Here is a 16,839-nt window from a genome sequence, read left to right as displayed (position 1 = left end):
GCTGGCATAGGCGTGGCATGTAACACAACAGTGCCAGTGTCTTAAGTGTGGCTCCTGGTTTGGCTGTGTTGCTAATGCCGCTAAAGCTGGCTTATAGGCAGAACAGCAGTGCAAGGCAGAGTAACTGCAAAATATTGTCCGCCATGAATAGGCTGTATAAAAAGAGGGTTTTGTTAGTAGATATTTTTTAAAAAAAATCTTGGTAGTTTGTTGGTGGAGGGTGGTCAAGCATGGGCTCCTGGCCATCAGCTGCCCAACTATCCGTCCCCCCAGGTTTTCTCTGAGCCATGCTGTTGCCTGTCTGCACTGCCCTGTTATTGTCACTGTGAGACATGTTATTCAAGTTTTACCATCTCCATGTCTCCAGGGACGTTTTTGGCTTTTTGTTTTACAGGATTGATCTTTCCACGGCTGTCCTCACAGAACAAAGTCACAATCATGTGGTTTTTTCTTGTATGACAGCCAGAATGATCATATCTGTACCACGAACACTTGAAGTGGATGTTTTTTGCTTGTGTAGGTCCAGCTTTGGATGTACAAGAAGGAGCTGCCAATCCTAGCCATACAGACACTGTTAGTTGTATCAAAGGGACCATGTGGCTGCAATCAGAAGTGCCTGTTGTACTCAATGCTAACTGTGACTGCAGTTGGATAGAGGCTGTGTGATTTTGACCCCTGCCCCTCTACTGTCTGCCCTAGTGTTTAGACTCGTCAGTGGGGAAGAGGAAAAGAAGCTTGGCTGTTAGCTCTTCTCAGGACCCATCTTTCTCAGGATTAAACCAGGTGTGACCTTTACCACAACACCAGCTGCCTTACAACAGCAGTTGTCGCTTTGCAATCATACGAAACTACACTGGTCAAATGTGAATCAGACTGCTAGCACCTATTTTACACTCATAATACCCATTGTATGTACAGTGGGGCAGAAAGGCAAACTTTGTATCAGTGTTGCCAAGGGAGTAGCTGGTGTCCCTATTTGTTATAATAGGGGTTCCAGGTCACTCCTAATTGTGGCTCAGATGGCTTCTCACCTACATTAACAGTTAGTTCTTGTCTCTTTAACGTGATGGTTCGCCTGTAAGTACTGAAACTTTTATTCAAATAGAATGCAGTAGTTCACTCAACAATGAACAGAAAGCAGAGGAAAGCTTTCCAATGATGGGATATTATTAGATGAGGTTTAGAACTCATGATACTAATAATAAACTTTATTGTAGAGTGTTAATGTTGTAGTTACCTTTTATTTATTAAAATAAAATGACTGCTTTGAGGGGAAAAGCACATAATATAATGTTTGGTAGTTGTACAAGCAAATAAAGAGGAAAACTAAAGTAATTCTTTTTAAAATGTCAAGTGAGTCTTCTATAAATGTTTCAAAGGCTTACATATTAGGATTCTAACTATTCTCCCTGATGTTTGAATGGAAATTTAAGCTTAGACTACTTGACAAGTCTAGAAGTAAGAAACACGCACCCAGAAAAGTCACAATTGAGTGGTTTAAATTTTAAATGTCCCAGGAAATCTGTACATTCAGAGCCGCTTGAAAACATTATCATATTCTTCAGAAATATCTTGGGCATCACAGCCAAGCTGCCTCTTAAAAGAAAGTGTCAAATACAAATAAAATTAAAATTATGTGAAAGTCTGAGTAAATTGTCACTTTCCTTTCTTAAAAAGCAGCTTCGCTGTATTCAGCAGTGAGTCATCCCACTTAAACCACCCACCATTTTAACTTCTCATTTTCTCCATGTGAAAATGGTCAGGTATGTCATTTAAGACTGGTCACTGATAACTGCATGAATTATGAAGGACGTTATTCTTCTCAAATTGTAAATGTCAGTCCAATACAGACTGCTGTCTGCAGTCTATTTCCTCATGGGTGTCACTAAAGCTGTACATTCATTTACCAAAAGGCCCACATGGCTTTCATCAGAAAGCTGGTTAGCAGTAAGCATTTATGATATACACAGAGGTAATGTTAGGTAGGCAGGTAATGTTAACCAGTAAAGGTTAAAAAGCAGCAGAACATTCCTGTCATTCATCGGACAATTCATCACACGTCTTCTGACAGTTTCATTATTTGTGAGGAATAAACATTACAAAGCCAGCTTGTTTAACTTGGACAGCTTGTGCTGCATCTAATATGCCAGCAGGAGCTGAAATCTTGCTTAACTATGGTATGTTTCACAGCCTTGCCTACTAGATAGGCTTGATCTTAATTATCTGCATGCACTGAAACTGGGAATGGGTGTATGCAAAGTGGCGTCATTTGTTTGGCACGAGTTAGTAAATTAAGTTATCCAAAACAGAAACTACTTGTTTTTTGGCCTATGTTCCTTAATGTCATGCAAATTACAACTACATCATCTCATCACAGTCTCAAAATAATGAGACAATTCATAAACTCAGTGTAACATTTCTTCATGTGGTCAGTTATAGTTGATAACCTATTTGAACTTGCAGATGTAGGTACGTTGGTTACATAATCAAAAAAGCCCTCAACTTAACTGTGCGTTTGTATGCATGCGAGTCATAGGTTCGTACCAGTGCTTAAACGAGAAGCACAACACCTTTGCTTGAAACCATCTACAAGTGTACACTGAAAATGCAGATAGGTACGCACTTTCCTGAAACAGCTTGCATAATAAGCAGTGAGTAATTTGATAATTGTAAAAGATAATGGACAACCTGTGTTGTATTTTAGGTGCACGGAGCAGGATGTGCATCTAAAAATGCATAAATAAATAAATTATGATTCTGGTAAAATCTCAGAAATGCAGCCTATTCACACCCACAGTTTCAGATTTTACCAGAATGTCAAAACGCGATATGTGTAATCTGCTATTTTAGATTGTCTGGTGTGGTCACAATTTGGATGTAGCGCATTGTGATCTCTATAGTCAAAGAGTTTCTATTTATTGTGCAAAGTGGCAGTAAGGTCATAGTTTCCATGTTGTGATGCGTTCAGTGTGTAAACAGAAATTTAAGATTAATTTAATTGTCATTATGCGACACAAGATTGTATAATGAAACTAAAGCTATAGTTCCCTATGCTAAAAAAACTTTTCAAACGTGGGGTGTGGAGGATGAATTGAGTATCACACCCTGAAGAGTAAAGTGCTCAGGTGGCACAGCAGCAGATACTTAATCAGACAGCAGTAGGTTGACCAGGCTCTGGCTGTGTTCGGCGGTGTCTGTTAGGATCTTTTGGACTCTGTGCAGGGACCTCAACAATCACATGCTGGGCCAGTGCATACCAGTGATGTTCTATGTGGTTTTATCCATCCACTGCAGAGCCCTCCTGTCCTGAGCCATACACAAACCTTGCCAGTTTCTGATCTCCCTTCAGGGATAAATAAAGAAATTCTGATTCTGATGTTTCCGGTCAAGATGCTCTCTATTGCTCCTCTATAGAAGTTAACCTTTTTTAATTGTGGTTGTTTATGAGCTTTTTACCTGGTGTGGAGATCTGTGTTGCCCCTAACAGGTTCTTTGTGATGTTAATTCCCAGGAATTTGAGATTTTTCACCCGCTCCACCTCGGCCTCACTGATGTAGATAGGGGGTTGTGTCTTTGTTTCTTTTTTCTATAAAATCACCGATCGGCTCCTTGGTTTTATTGACGGTGAGCAGTAGGTTCTTCTCTGTGTACCTTTTTCTGTATGATTTCTCTTCAGTAATGCATAGTGTTTCTGGATAAGGAACTTCACAACTTTTGTTTCATTTTTGGTTATGTTCCCTTTGACAAAACCTGACAGTTTTTACCTTGAAGTTTACAGCTTTCTGCTTCTGTGCAGGATGCCAGACCAATATTTATAATTTAACTGAATTACCATAGAAGGCCTTGATGTGGGCCATAATTTTGTAGATGTTCTCCTCTACTGTTACCATTGGCAAACAACATGGCACATACTGTTAACAATCAGAACACTTGTACTGCAGATGGTAATGAAATAAAACTTTGGTGAGATATGTGTTGAATTCAGGTACTTCTGTGTGCAGCTTTGTCACCACACAAGAGCAGTTTTATGGTTTAGGTAAAGCAGGAAGTCACCAAACTTTGTTATAAAACACCCAAAAGCAGCTGAATAACGATTTTTATATCTATGTGAGTGTGTGTATATATCTATGTATAGATATATAGATGTATATTCACACTCACAAGTTTAAACAGACAATAAGGCCAATTTTGATAATGTAATGTCAACACCTCAGCTTGTGAGAAGATGTGAGGAAAGTCCGTCTCCCGTATGGTGTAGTAGTAAGTCGTCTTTTCTGGGGCTGCAAAGGTCAAGGGATTGAAAACAATCTAACTACGCTGATCAGCCATAACATTATTTCCACTCGCCTAACACTAAGTATGACCCCACCCCAAAACAGCCCTGACATATCGCCTGTACGCTCTCTGGGATCAAACTTTCGGTAGAAGATCGTTTAAGTCCCGTAAACGGTGAAGTGGGGCCTTTATAGATCGGTCTTGTTTTTCCAGCACATCCGACAGATGCCAGACTGGACTGAGATCTGGAGAATTGGGAGGCCAAGTCAACACCTCAAATTCATTGTTGTCTTCCTCAAACCATTCCTGCACCATTTTGGCAGTGTGGCGAGGCACATTATCCTGCTGAAAGAGGACCCAAGGTTTCCCAGAAGAACACTGCCCAAAGCATCACACTGCTTCTGTTGACTTGTCGTCTCCCCATAATACATCATGGTGTCAAGTCTTTCCCATATAAGCAACACACATGCATCTGACCCTTCACACAATGTAAAAGAAAACATGATTGATCAGAACAGGTCACCTTCTTCCATTGCTACATGGTCAAGCTCTTACGCTCACATGGCACTTTTGTCAGTGGACCCGGGTCAGCATGAACACCCTGACCGGTCTACACAGCCCCATTCACAACAAACTGGGATGCACTGTGTGTTTTGACACCTTTCTTTTTTGGAGATGCTCTAACCCCCTCATCTAGCTATCACAATTTGGCCCATGCCAGAGTTTCTCAAATCCCTACGCTGGCTGATTTTTTTTTTTCCCAATACACCAACTTAATATATCCCACCCCAGTGCCTCTGTAACGAGATAATCGGTGTTATTTATTTCATCTGTCAGTGGTCACACTGTTATGGCTGATCAGTGTATGTTGCAGTTCCAGTCTTTGAGTGCTCATTATTATTTTCAATTAGGAAACAAGAATTCAAACGTCTGTAATGTACATAGACTAGTTATTATCAGTTATTGAAATGCTACATGCATTGTGATGATGATACAAGTGTGTGATTGTTGTCACAGAATTAACCAGATGAAGTGAAACCTGTTTGTTGCCACTGGCAGCATTAATTTGAGTGCAAAAGTTCTTGAACCCTTTAATTGCCGCCTGTAGCTGTAATTATTAATAATGCTGTTGCTGTTATTTGCTTTTTTTAATGATTTCTTGCTTTATGCACACTCACAGATGCACATAAAACACAAGAATATAACCAGAACACATAATGACGATAATCACAATTTTGCACACTTTACAATAATGAAATATACAGTTCTTTGTATAATAATTATGCAATAATAATGAAGGTAAAAACTGTTTCTTTCATATTAGAAGTTGGCAAGTTTTGCAATCTTAAGTACTGTTACAACATTGAAGCTAAGAGAAATGGCTTCATTTTTTAGTGACATTACACATACTAATGTTATCACAAGGATGTCTTCATTTTTTACATACTGTTTTTAACCTTTGTGTTTTGCAGCGGTACTGATTTTCTGTGTCTAAAATGAAGAAAATATGTTGAAGTAATTTTGTGAGATCTTGGTTTTAATTTAACTTCAGGATTTTTGTCACTGTTTTGTGGGCTGTAACTTACTAACTTACTAACTAACTGATAACCACCATGTGTTCTCTCCCTCTCTGTCAGTTGTTCCTTATTGACTTTGGTTTGGCGAAGAAGTACCGAGACAACCGAACTCGACAGCACATCCCCTACAGAGAAGACAAGAACCTGACAGGCACAGCACGCTATGCCTCCATCAATGCACACCTGGGCATTGAACAAAGGTCTGTGCTCACATAAGTTTTTGATTCTTAAAGATGACAACAAAGAAAACTACTTTCCTTCTGCTTTGTTAGAGTACACAGTTCAGTTATCAACATAGGGCTGCTAGTTGTCCCTTTATGGTACTCTTCAAACAAAAATGATAAATCATGGTGAAGCATGGTGGACAAATTGTTTAGACTCACAGCCTGAGGAAAAAAGCTATTCTGTTTCCTGGGGGTATGGCAGCAGATAATTTTCACTGGCCAGGCTGTAAAAGGGTGACCGGCCTGGTCTCCAGGGCCTTCTGGTCCAGGGCCGTGTGCATCACAATTCTTGATTTCTCCAGTCAGGATGGTTTCTGATTATTTGTTGTGCATTTGTTTTTGAAGTTTCTTTACCAGCATGGAGAGTGTATCGACTTGGATTTGTGCAGTTATGATCAAACAAGAAAATACATATTGAACAAAAGAACATTATTTTTTAAATTTTTTGAGTGAATTTTATTCTCTTTCAAAGTCTTATTTTTGTTTGATATTTATTACGTTCTGTTTGATTGTATTGGCACAAACCTAATACCATACTGTCCCGCCCTGCTCCTCGGATGTAGACAGGGGTGTGTGTCTTTGGTCTGCTTCACTTAATGAGAGTGAGATGAGTGCCAGGGGACTGTGGTCGTTAAGACGAGACTCTGCGGACTTCTTTGATACAGAGATATTTGTGGTTGTCTTGCAGCAGGTGAAAGCTGCTTTGATAGCCTGTGATGGTCTGGATCTCTTGACAGAAACTGTACATTTGAAGGTGTTATTGTCTCAGTTTTCAGCCTCTGCTTTGACTCCTCAGTGCCAGCTTTCAGTCCTCCTTTGAAGACATTGTATACATCTGTCACCTGAATGATTATTTGGCTCTGGATAGGGCTAACATCTCTCCATTCATAAAGGCTTTCTGTTTGGGGAATGCTTTTATTGTCTTTGTGGTCACTGCAACGTTGTGTGTATATTGATGTATATTTCTCAAGATTGATGTGATTCTCCTAGTTGGTGGCATTTTCTAAATATGTGCCAGTCTGAACATTCAAAACAGTCCTTTAGAGCTGCTGTAGTTTTATCTGTCCACGAAATGGGGGTACGGGGATAACTGCGAACATATTATGGCCTATCTTGAGACTAAAACCCACCATCTTGGAAGCATTGTCCATCCACTTTGACTACATTTGAGCGCCAAACATCATTGAAGTAAACAAGAGTGTGTTCTGTCAGCTCTGAACTAGGGTGATAAAAGATTAATTTTGTTATCGATTATCCTTTTGGTTATTTTCGCAAGTAATTTGTTGAAGTCTATAAAATGTCAAAATTGTGAAAACTGGTCATCACAACTTCCCAGAGCACAAAGTGACGTATTCCAATTTCCTTTTGTCCAACCAACAGTCCAAAACTCAAATACTCATTTACTGTCATGCTTGACAAAGAAAATAAGCACATTTTTAAATTTAAGATGCTAGAACCAGCACATTTTGTTTGATTTATTTGCACAAAAAATGAAAAGGATTGACCATCAAAAGAGTTGGCAGTACATTTTGCAGCTCTACTCTGACCAAGATCTGCCCATCAAGTGCAGTAAATTGATCTGGGATGTTGTGATGGAGCCAAGTCTATGGAACGATGTGGACATGTGTATAATTTTAATTAGTTTATTTTGATACTGTCAATTGTAGACATTGTTTTACATGTGGTATTGAAAAAGTTGCAATACTTAGCAATTTTAATAATTTCAGTTGTTTTCAGTTTAATGGAAATAACATTCTCAGCTGAAGGTTTTGAAAAGCTTAGCACATGATTAAAATGCTTTTGGACTTGGGATTCGAGATCATAGAACCTGGTTTTGCTAATGAGCAGAGCAACGCAAGCAAGGCTTGAGTGGGTTTTACTGGAATGTGTTGGAGTTCCGCTCTATCCTGTTCTGACCAAGACATGCTTTTTCAATTTGCATGACGGTTATAAATGAAATATCTACTGAACATTATTTTTTTATGTCAGTGAGACAGTGATGCCATACTTGTGTACTCACCAACAAACATTGTTTGCAGTCGCCGTGATGACATGGAGTCGCTAGGCTATGTGCTGATGTACTTCAACAGAACCAGTCTACCATGGCAGGGATTGAAGGTATGAATAACTGTGCCAGTGAATGGTTTTCCTCATTCTGTTTTTGTTATATGGAATATTGTTGTTACTGTACTATACTATGCTACTGGTGTTTGGAGTTAAATGAACTAAAACTTTTAGAGAGTTTGTGATTTAACTAAGGTCAGTGTTCCATTTGACATGTCAAGCACAGAGGGCAGTAATACTCGGGTTAGTGAGCTGTAATATGTGGATGCCCAAAATAAGTCATTTTAATGGACATGAAAATTGAATTTTATACTACAGAGTAGTAGCGTTAATGCCAGTTACTACAAGAGCAACAGGTGAACTGTGGTGCCAAATGGTTGTTGATTATGCAGCAGAAATAATAACTCAAATATTGAATTTATTATTAAAGCTACTGTCAGTGTCAGAGGGTTTAAAAAGATGTTTCAGTGCCAGTTAGTATTGTTGTTTTTTTCTGTTTGAAAGGCTGCCACAAAGAAGCAGAAGTATGAGAAGATTTCGGAGAAGAAGATGTCCACCCCCGTTGAGGTTCTCTGTAAGGTAGGAATATATTTACTGGAGGCAGTGAAGTGAAAGCTATCTTATTTCTCATCCACACAACTCACGTGTATGAATACATATTCCCAGGGTTTCCCAGCAGAGTTTGCCATGTATCTGAACTACTGCCGTGGCTTGCGCTTTGAGGAGGCTCCAGACTACATGTACCTGCGCCAGCTGTTCCGCATCCTCTTCAGGTAAACACACATACTCACTTATGCCAAAAGACAATTTTTGTAGTTGCCAGTTTTGATGCCACTGCTGATTGAGGTCTGTCTTCTCTGTACTACTTCACAAAATGAACTCAAATTTAAGGACAGTTTTGGCAAGTGGAATATTTTATGGAGTGCTCCAGTCCATCGCTTGTGCCTTCTTGATGACTATCAGTTACAACTAATTAATGTTTAATCCATTAACATTTACTTATACTGGTGTCAGTCATTCACATTAGCACCAGTAGCACGCGTTCTCGTAGGTTCTGACTTTTGTTGCTGATTTCATTACTTATATTAACATTTTTTTTTCTCATCAGTAGAATAGTTACGTAAAACTGCTTTTGAATGTTGTAATTTTTCTTTTGTCACACCTTCAGTTGTTTTTTTCCTGTTGTTCTGAGGTATATCTGAAGTACAAATACATGGACAAAGCTACATTAAGCATACAGATGTGACTTACTGATTTGTATGTAATCACTGTCTTGGAATATGTTTCTGTTTTTTCCTCCTTCCTTCGTCTTCACCCCTGTATGCCTTTGCTGTATAGATAATGTTTTTCTGTGTGTTTTAGGACTCTGAACCACCAGTATGACTACACATTTGACTGGACCATGCTGAAACAGAAAGCAGCCCAGCAGGGAGCCTCCTCCGGGGGCCAGGGCCAGCAGGCACAAACCCCCACAGGCAAGCAAACTGACAAACCCAAGCCTAACATGAAAGGTTAGTAGCAAACAGCCAAGCGACGTTTTTTACAGACACCAATTGCTCATATAGTCATTTAGTATTGTATTTAGGGCTATCAAATATTGTTTTATTTCCTAAGCCAGAGCCCAGTGCCCCTTTTTTTTTTTTTAAAAAAAAAAAAAAAAAGTAAAAACACCAAATTGTAAATCAAAAGCAAATAAAGCTGTTGGAATGATGAAGCCAGACAGCATTACAAGTTTGAGGAGGCAACCTAAAAGATCAGAAAATCCAAAATAAAACAATCTGAAACAATTGGTCTGTCTTGCAAAAGCAAAGACGTCCTTGGGGAATTTGACTACTAACTTTGCTGCCATGATTTTCTGTTCCTTTGTTGGGGCTGGACAACGGGCTCTCTCCGTTGTAACACCGCTGTAATGCCAGCCAACTTGCTCTGATCACACACCTATAATTCTTCTGCAGTCTGTCTTTATTAACATTCCTTTTCCAAATTGGACACTGTTGAAACGATCTTCATTTTCCCTCCTTTTATAACAGTTGTTTTCCTTTCCTAACTTCACTGCGACGTTAATGATCTACACCTGGTTTCAAGAAGATGAAGACTAGCTCTCACCCATTAGGAACTACAGCCAATAGGATGTCGGTCCCTCAGGACTGGAGTACAGGGTGTACTTGTGATGCCACTGTAAGCAGATGATCACAATCAGGGAAAAATGAAAGGGCAGTATATGGCTCAAAAACCTGTGGTTTCCCCCACACAGGTTTTAATTAGAAAATAAGTTTTTCTCATCTGTACTATGTTTCAGGGGTCAGTTTGCCAATAATCATGTTTATTATTAACACCAAAGAATAATGACCATCAGGATATCCAGTGCTGACAGGGTCATTGCTATTGGCTGGTGTATGAGAGTATAAAATGACAAAAAATTAAGAGCCATGCACTTTTTTAAATAAAGAAGAGCACAAACAGTAATGTCAGTGACAGTATTATTTTTGGGTTGACATAGTGCAAAGAAATATACTAATATAACTGTAAGGTATACATGACAAGTATTTTAGAAATATGAATAATATTTTCTACCTGTCCAGAAGCACAGGCACCATAGTTTGTACCATATTTTCGTTGCTGATCAACTAGTTCTTAGGCTAAGCTGACGCTGTGTCTGTCCAGTTGCTGGCTGACTTTTCTCAGCTTCAGTCTGGAACTTAAAGAGAAACATAACACTTTTCAGACATGTGCAATTGTGATATCTTGTTAAAGTAACACTGTTCGTTAACATCTCTGACAGACGTGACAGATGCGTTTGCTACCGAGCACCCACATTTACGTTATCATTTTATTATTAAAAATTGCAAGCCACTACCTTAATGATAACACAGTAGGCAGTTAACGTGTCAGTCGGCTAATTACAAATAGTTATATGGCTCGCGTGGGTGTGTGTGCTGGCCAGGTTAACATTTTCTGACCTCTAAAAAATTTTTCATATAGAGATGCTTTGCTACGTTTGTTGTGCTACTTGATTTGTCACCACCACTTTGCAGCAATGTTTGCATATCGGTTCATCCACATCCTTAGCCTTTCCCTGTTTGTTTGCCTTGTATACAAAATACTTTGAAAGTTTTTTCATTTTTGACTTAACGTGATCCCAAAGGCCCTTCAGCAGCAGCGCTTGCCATGTTCGGCCACCTCAGTGGGTGTTGAGCTGCTAGTGAGGGGAAGGCCTGTGTGCCTGCCCATCTGCCACAGAGCTCCATGAAGCTGTGTGTCAACAGCATGAGGCAAAGACGGTACTGTTTGGATTGATTAGTTTTTAGTATCGATTAGTACCTCAGCATTTATTTATTTATTGACATACATGTCCGAATATCAAGTGTGTGTTGCACTTCACCAGAGTGGACACTAACAGTGCTTGATCCCACAAATCTTTTGCCTGTAAGGACAGAAACGCCAGCAATCCGTCTGAACATGAAGTGAAGGTACCTCGTGTACAGGCAGAGAAATGCTTTCAACAGCCTGATTTAAAGTTCAGTTGTTATTGCTGCTAGCTTGGTTATTTATGCTTGGTGCAGTAGCCAATCCATGGAGTTAACTAAACATAAACATGGACTATTGATAGCTTATTGATTAAAAATAGCCAGATGATTATTATAGGTGCATTTATAAATTTGATCCGTTTATTTTTCTTTTTTTTGTGGAACTTTTAATTGTTGTATGTTGCTGGATTGTTTTATGAATAATGCATCAGATTTTATTGGCCATATATAAAAACTGGGACACTTTTTCCAGGCTGCTCTGATCTGAGATCAAATGATCAGATTGAATTTATGAACTCACCCAGTTTAAAGATTTTACAACTTTTTTGTTGCAGCTACGTTGAACCGACCCGAAACTCTTTCTGCTGCAGCTGGTCCAAACCAAAGACCAGCAAAATAAAAAAACCTTTCACAATGGCAGCAAGTGGAAGTTATGTGTGATAAAATGTTCATTGTTAATTCCGTCAGTCATCAAAGAACCGATAGAAGTTGGTGTACCTAAAATATAATTATGGATCAATGTTATCCCTCCGCATCAATGACATTGCATTATTGCTCATTAAATCGACACATCATTCCAGACCGATGACTCTGCACTCGTATTATGTTGGGTATTGCCAGACATAAGGTGTTGTGCATCCCTAATTTACACAGAAGTAGACAGCATAATATTACGTGAAAAGTTCAAGTGTCAGTTAAGTTTCTCACAGCCAGTTTCATTTAAACACTGACGTTTGCTTTGCTTTGGCTATTTTGGCCCTGAGCTGCAACACTGAAACTTTAGACAAAGCACTTAACAGCGCAGAAAACACAAAACACCATCAGCTTTTGCAAACCACAGTAATCTTTTACAAAACACAATTCACAAACTGCATTAGTATCCAATGGAAGAAGGGTAAGGATAGCAATTCTTGTTTATGATTGGACTGCCAAAGTCAGTTCAGAGTTAAATCAGCTTGGTGAGCAAAGTTGTACACAAGTAAGCTCCCAGATTCACAGGCTGGTCGTCGATGTATCGTGGGATAATTGTTGAGACCTTTGCCTTTTTATAGAGCTGTGAAGAGGAGCTATTTTTGGTGTCCGTGGTTCCGTAATTAAGTCCTATTGATTTTTCCCATACACAATGCTTTGCCGCTGTAGCAGCTTCCACAAGATGTTGGAGTGTTTCTCTGGCAATTTGTGCCCATTCATGCAGTAGAAGCCAACTCGTGGAAAAACATCCCTCTCCCAATACTTTTATCTCTATAGTGTGTTTTAATTACTAAACAAAAATATAGTAGTACACCTCCTGAATTCAAGTTTATGCTCACCAACCAAAGATAAGCTTTATTGCTTTGTTAAGTCATTGTAAAACAATTTATTCCAGTTAGACAAAATAAAATGAAACCAAAACTGTCTTATTTGGCTTTTCACAGTCACCTCTGTTTTGGTCAAAACAAATGTGAATTTATTACACCTTATTTACACCTCTCATATGCTGATGCTGTGTCTTTTTGGCTGAGTCACAGTCCTCATAGGATCCCAGAATAAATCACTTAAATACTGTATCCCCTGTCATCAGACTGGCCTCCGCCGGTCTCAGAGGCTGTCCCCGGTCCCGGTCTGTGTGCCTGTGTTCACTGGGAGGATGCTGAGCTGAGTTGCTTGTGGACCCATAGCTGTGTGGATGGGTTTTTTTTTTTCCCTGCAGCAGTACATGTAGATCTCCAGAGCTTTCTGTGTATTCATTTATGGCAGCCAGAGACAGCATCAGCAGTGTTCACCACATATGCTCAGCACATGGTCACACTATTAACAACATCCGAAGTGTGTTATTTGGCGACCCCTTCTAGCATATTTTTGTTTGAACAGCTTCATCCATGGTGGATTAAGTAGCGGACCATCTGCCTTCATGTCTCAATGCAATCCCACGTGCTCTGCAGAGAAGTACAAGAGATGTTCTCCTCTACATGCACTGATTGTGGTGTAGCCTCTCTGCTGTTTGTTTGTTTTTTTTGTTTGTTTGTTTGTTTTAAGCTTGTAAGTGCACCTGGTCAGTGGGATTAAATTTGGCTTCAAGAGACTTGCCTCCCCCACATGGGGCTCACCTGATGTTGTGAAAACAGAATGGTTGAAAAAAAAAAAAAAAAATCCCAGATGTGAGTTGTTTTTGGGCAACTTAATAAAACATCCTGCCAATGAAGAAAGTCCACTCAGCAGATCCAGTGAGAGAGAAGCAGAAAGAGGTGCAAGTGGGCGTGTAGAGTGGAAGAACTAAAGCTGCTACTGAGGGTAACAAAAAATGATCTGCAGACTCAAAGTGATGCTTGGCAAAGGATCAGTAGTCCTCAAACAGACGTTTTGTCAGTGAATGGGTTGTCAAACACTTGATGGTGGGGGGTAGGACTTTGTTTGACCCCAAATTTGAGTAATTGTGTTTGCAGATGATGATCTGTGGTAGAGAATAAAAAATCTCTCAGATATCTGACTTTGTCCTTTGGTGCGTTTGGTCAGGACCCTTTGTTCCGTCGGTGTGTAGGCAGGAGAAGGTTTCATGCTGTTTCATACGGCAACTCAAGAAAACATCCTAATGCACTTTAAGCAAATAGAGAGTCGCCTCGTCGTAGACCTGAGTAGACAGCTACAGAGATTGTGTTTTAGCTGCTGAGAAATGAATTTCAGACTGGCTTAGTGAAGAAAACTGAATTTGTACACGGCTATGTCCCGTCGTGATTTACCTCTGCACCTCTGAAGGAGGCTTTCCTTCTCCCTTTATCTTCCATTCTTCCCTTTCCTGTTGTTCATTGCTCTTCAGTGCCCGCCTCCTGCTCTCGAACTTTAAGCTGCTAGTGTGTCTGTGACAGCACTGCCTGTGACTTCCTGAACGCTCTGGTAATTATGCTGCCTGTTTCTCTGTGTGTCTGTAGGTTTCTGAGTGGTCTCTGCCCTGAGCAGAGCTACAGAAGCGTTGGTGACCAGGACCAACAAGTCTCTCTTCCTGGACAAGCGACAAACAGAAAGTCTGTGTCTCTCCTTCCATAATAACTATCTATGTAATGGAAATGTATAGATTTACACACTGTGCTGTGTTATCTATATATTCATATGTATATATAATAAAACTCTGCACTCCGAAAGAAAAAGAATGAAAAAGCAGGTTTTTGGATGTGGAGGCTGTAGCCCCCTGCCCCCAGACACACATACATCCCTGCCCTCATCCATCCCTGTCTCTGTCCTCCTCTCAGTGTTGACTTTTTTTTTTTTTTTTTTTAAACTGACGTTAAGACGATAGTCAGCTGACCCTGTTTTATTTCCTCTCCCTGTTGAAACATCTCAAAGCATCCCACCCCCTTCACTCCTTCATTATTTCACTCCCTCCTTTTACCAAACAAATGTTAAAACATGTAAACCTGAAAACTGTTCTCCCTTTTTTGTTTATGAAATAACTGATGCAACCCTGGATGTTATTTACGAAAAAATCAGAAATGTTGGATTTTTTGTTTTCTTTTTGTTTTCTTATGGTGATTAAGAGTTTGTCTGTTGGCAGTATACGCAGCTCATGCCAACAGTCGATGGTAGAATGATTCTCTGGCTCTCTCCCTCTCTCTTTAGAGCTCTGAATTATTATTATTATTAAATCTGTTGTAAAACCTATGGTCTTCTTCAAAAATACAAATAAAAACGTAACATAACTTAGACCTCAAGTCATTATCACAAACCTGCCCAATGAAAACTGAAATGTATGATTTGCCTTGTGTCTGAATCTGCTCAGCTCTGCTGATGAAGTGATGAAGGTTTTGTTTAAGCATCACACTCAGTTGATCCACATGCAGCACTGAACGTTATAGTCACAGTACATTAATGCATAAATTAGTCTTAGTTCTTTAAGAGTATCTAAAACCACTCTTGTTAAATCTGTTGTATGCCTGTCATAACTTCTTTTGTACACAATGACTTAATGCATCTTGACCCTCACAACAAGCAGTGGACTTTGAATTCTTCACAACATTCAGTTAAAAAAACAAAAAGAATAAACTAGACTGCATTTCCTGAAGAAAATGTGTTTAAGAGCTGGAAGGTGTTTGCTGCTGCTGCGTGTGGCCCTCACAGCAGCACATTTTCAACTCTTCGCGCCAACGACGTGTGCAATTGGATCAAATGCTGGACTTGTTCAGCTTCCCCATCTGTTTCGAATGTGGTCTGAATGGAATATTATGTTTGTTAGTAAGTGGTATGTGATGGTGTGTTAGTAATGTTCACAAGGTGAGGCTCTTGGTTAAATGCTTAATATGTCATGCACATGAAGATCATGTTTCATTTTTATTAAAGTCAATAGAATTGTAGAAATGAGACGTTTGGGTGTGGGTAGAGCCATGTGAAACAGCTGAATGTCCACAGAGAGTTCAGTGCACCAGGCCACAGCTTGGTAAGTTTGCTAACCAGCTGAAGTGATGACAAAACAGACTCGTCTGAATACGGTTCGACCCAAGACTGGCAAAGAATTGTGATGAAACATGCCAAAGCAAAGAGTGTGTAACTTTAAAAGCGCAAATGGTTAGCGCAAATGCTCACACTTGTTGAATTAGGTTGAACTTCATCTGAACACGGCGCATGTGTTGTTTTGCTACGTCTCAGTTTGTGTGTAAAACAAACTGCACTAACCAGTCTGTTGGTGTCTTATTTTAATATTTTAAGCAGTTCCATGTGAGGCACCTGTTCATAAAGTAGTAGTTGAGATTTCAACCTTTCACCATTAAACTGTAGTAATTAAAATCGCAGGAACGTGTTGGTGCAAACGTGGCAACGATAAGACGCGTGTGGATTTCTGGAGGTTAGGGGAAATCAGGCAGGTATTTATCCACAAACAGTTTTTCAATATGAAATGCTGCCTTTAAAATAAACAATACACACAAAGCATTTGACATGTACTGAAAAAATGTGTGCTGATTTGTCGTTTAAAATGTGAAAATGTCTTGTCAACGTGTGATACTCGTGAATGCTGCTGAGAAAGTGGGTTACCAACATTTTTTCATTGCAGTTTGAGGATCCTTCAGAATGCAGCTGTACAAGTTTCGATGTCCTGGGCAATGCTGAAAGTCACTGAAACTTCAAAACCGCACCCAGCAGGTGTATTTCTCACCGTTTAAATAGGTGTGTGTGTCATTGGAGGAAGTGTCTGCAGGTAAAAACTTG

At 39.6% G+C, this 16,839-nt stretch overlaps 1 protein-coding gene across 4 annotated transcripts in view; it reads left to right on the top strand.

The window, feature by feature from the left end:
* csnk1a1 (casein kinase 1, alpha 1) overlaps positions 1-15,338 on the top strand; it is a 28,190-nt gene extending 12,852 nt beyond the window's left edge. Inside the window, exons 5-11 of one of the 4 annotated variants that reach the window (XM_046405335.1) lie at positions 700-783; positions 5,913-6,052; positions 8,116-8,194; positions 8,645-8,719; positions 8,807-8,913; positions 9,503-9,615; positions 14,574-15,338. In XM_046405335.1, coding sequence (XP_046261291.1) covers positions 700-783; positions 5,913-6,052; positions 8,116-8,194; positions 8,645-8,719; positions 8,807-8,913; positions 9,503-9,615; positions 14,574-14,581 — 606 coding nt within the window. In that variant the 3' untranslated portion in view covers positions 14,582-15,338. Of the gene's footprint in view, positions 1-699; positions 784-5,912; positions 6,053-8,115; positions 8,195-8,644; positions 8,720-8,806; positions 8,914-9,502; positions 9,657-14,573 lie in introns of those variants that run through there. The other 3 variants (XM_046405333.1, XM_046405336.1, XM_046405334.1) reach the window with 3 other exon arrangements.
* The last annotated feature ends 1,501 nt before the right edge of the window (positions 15,339-16,839 follow it).

The sequence above is a fragment of the Scatophagus argus genome, chromosome 12 (assembly GCF_020382885.2).
Source record: "Scatophagus argus isolate fScaArg1 chromosome 12, fScaArg1.pri, whole genome shotgun sequence".
Taxonomy (NCBI): domain Eukaryota; kingdom Metazoa; phylum Chordata; class Actinopteri; family Scatophagidae; genus Scatophagus; species Scatophagus argus.
The sequence above is the reverse complement of the archived record's forward strand: the minus strand, read 5'-3'. Positions and strand labels throughout refer to the sequence as shown.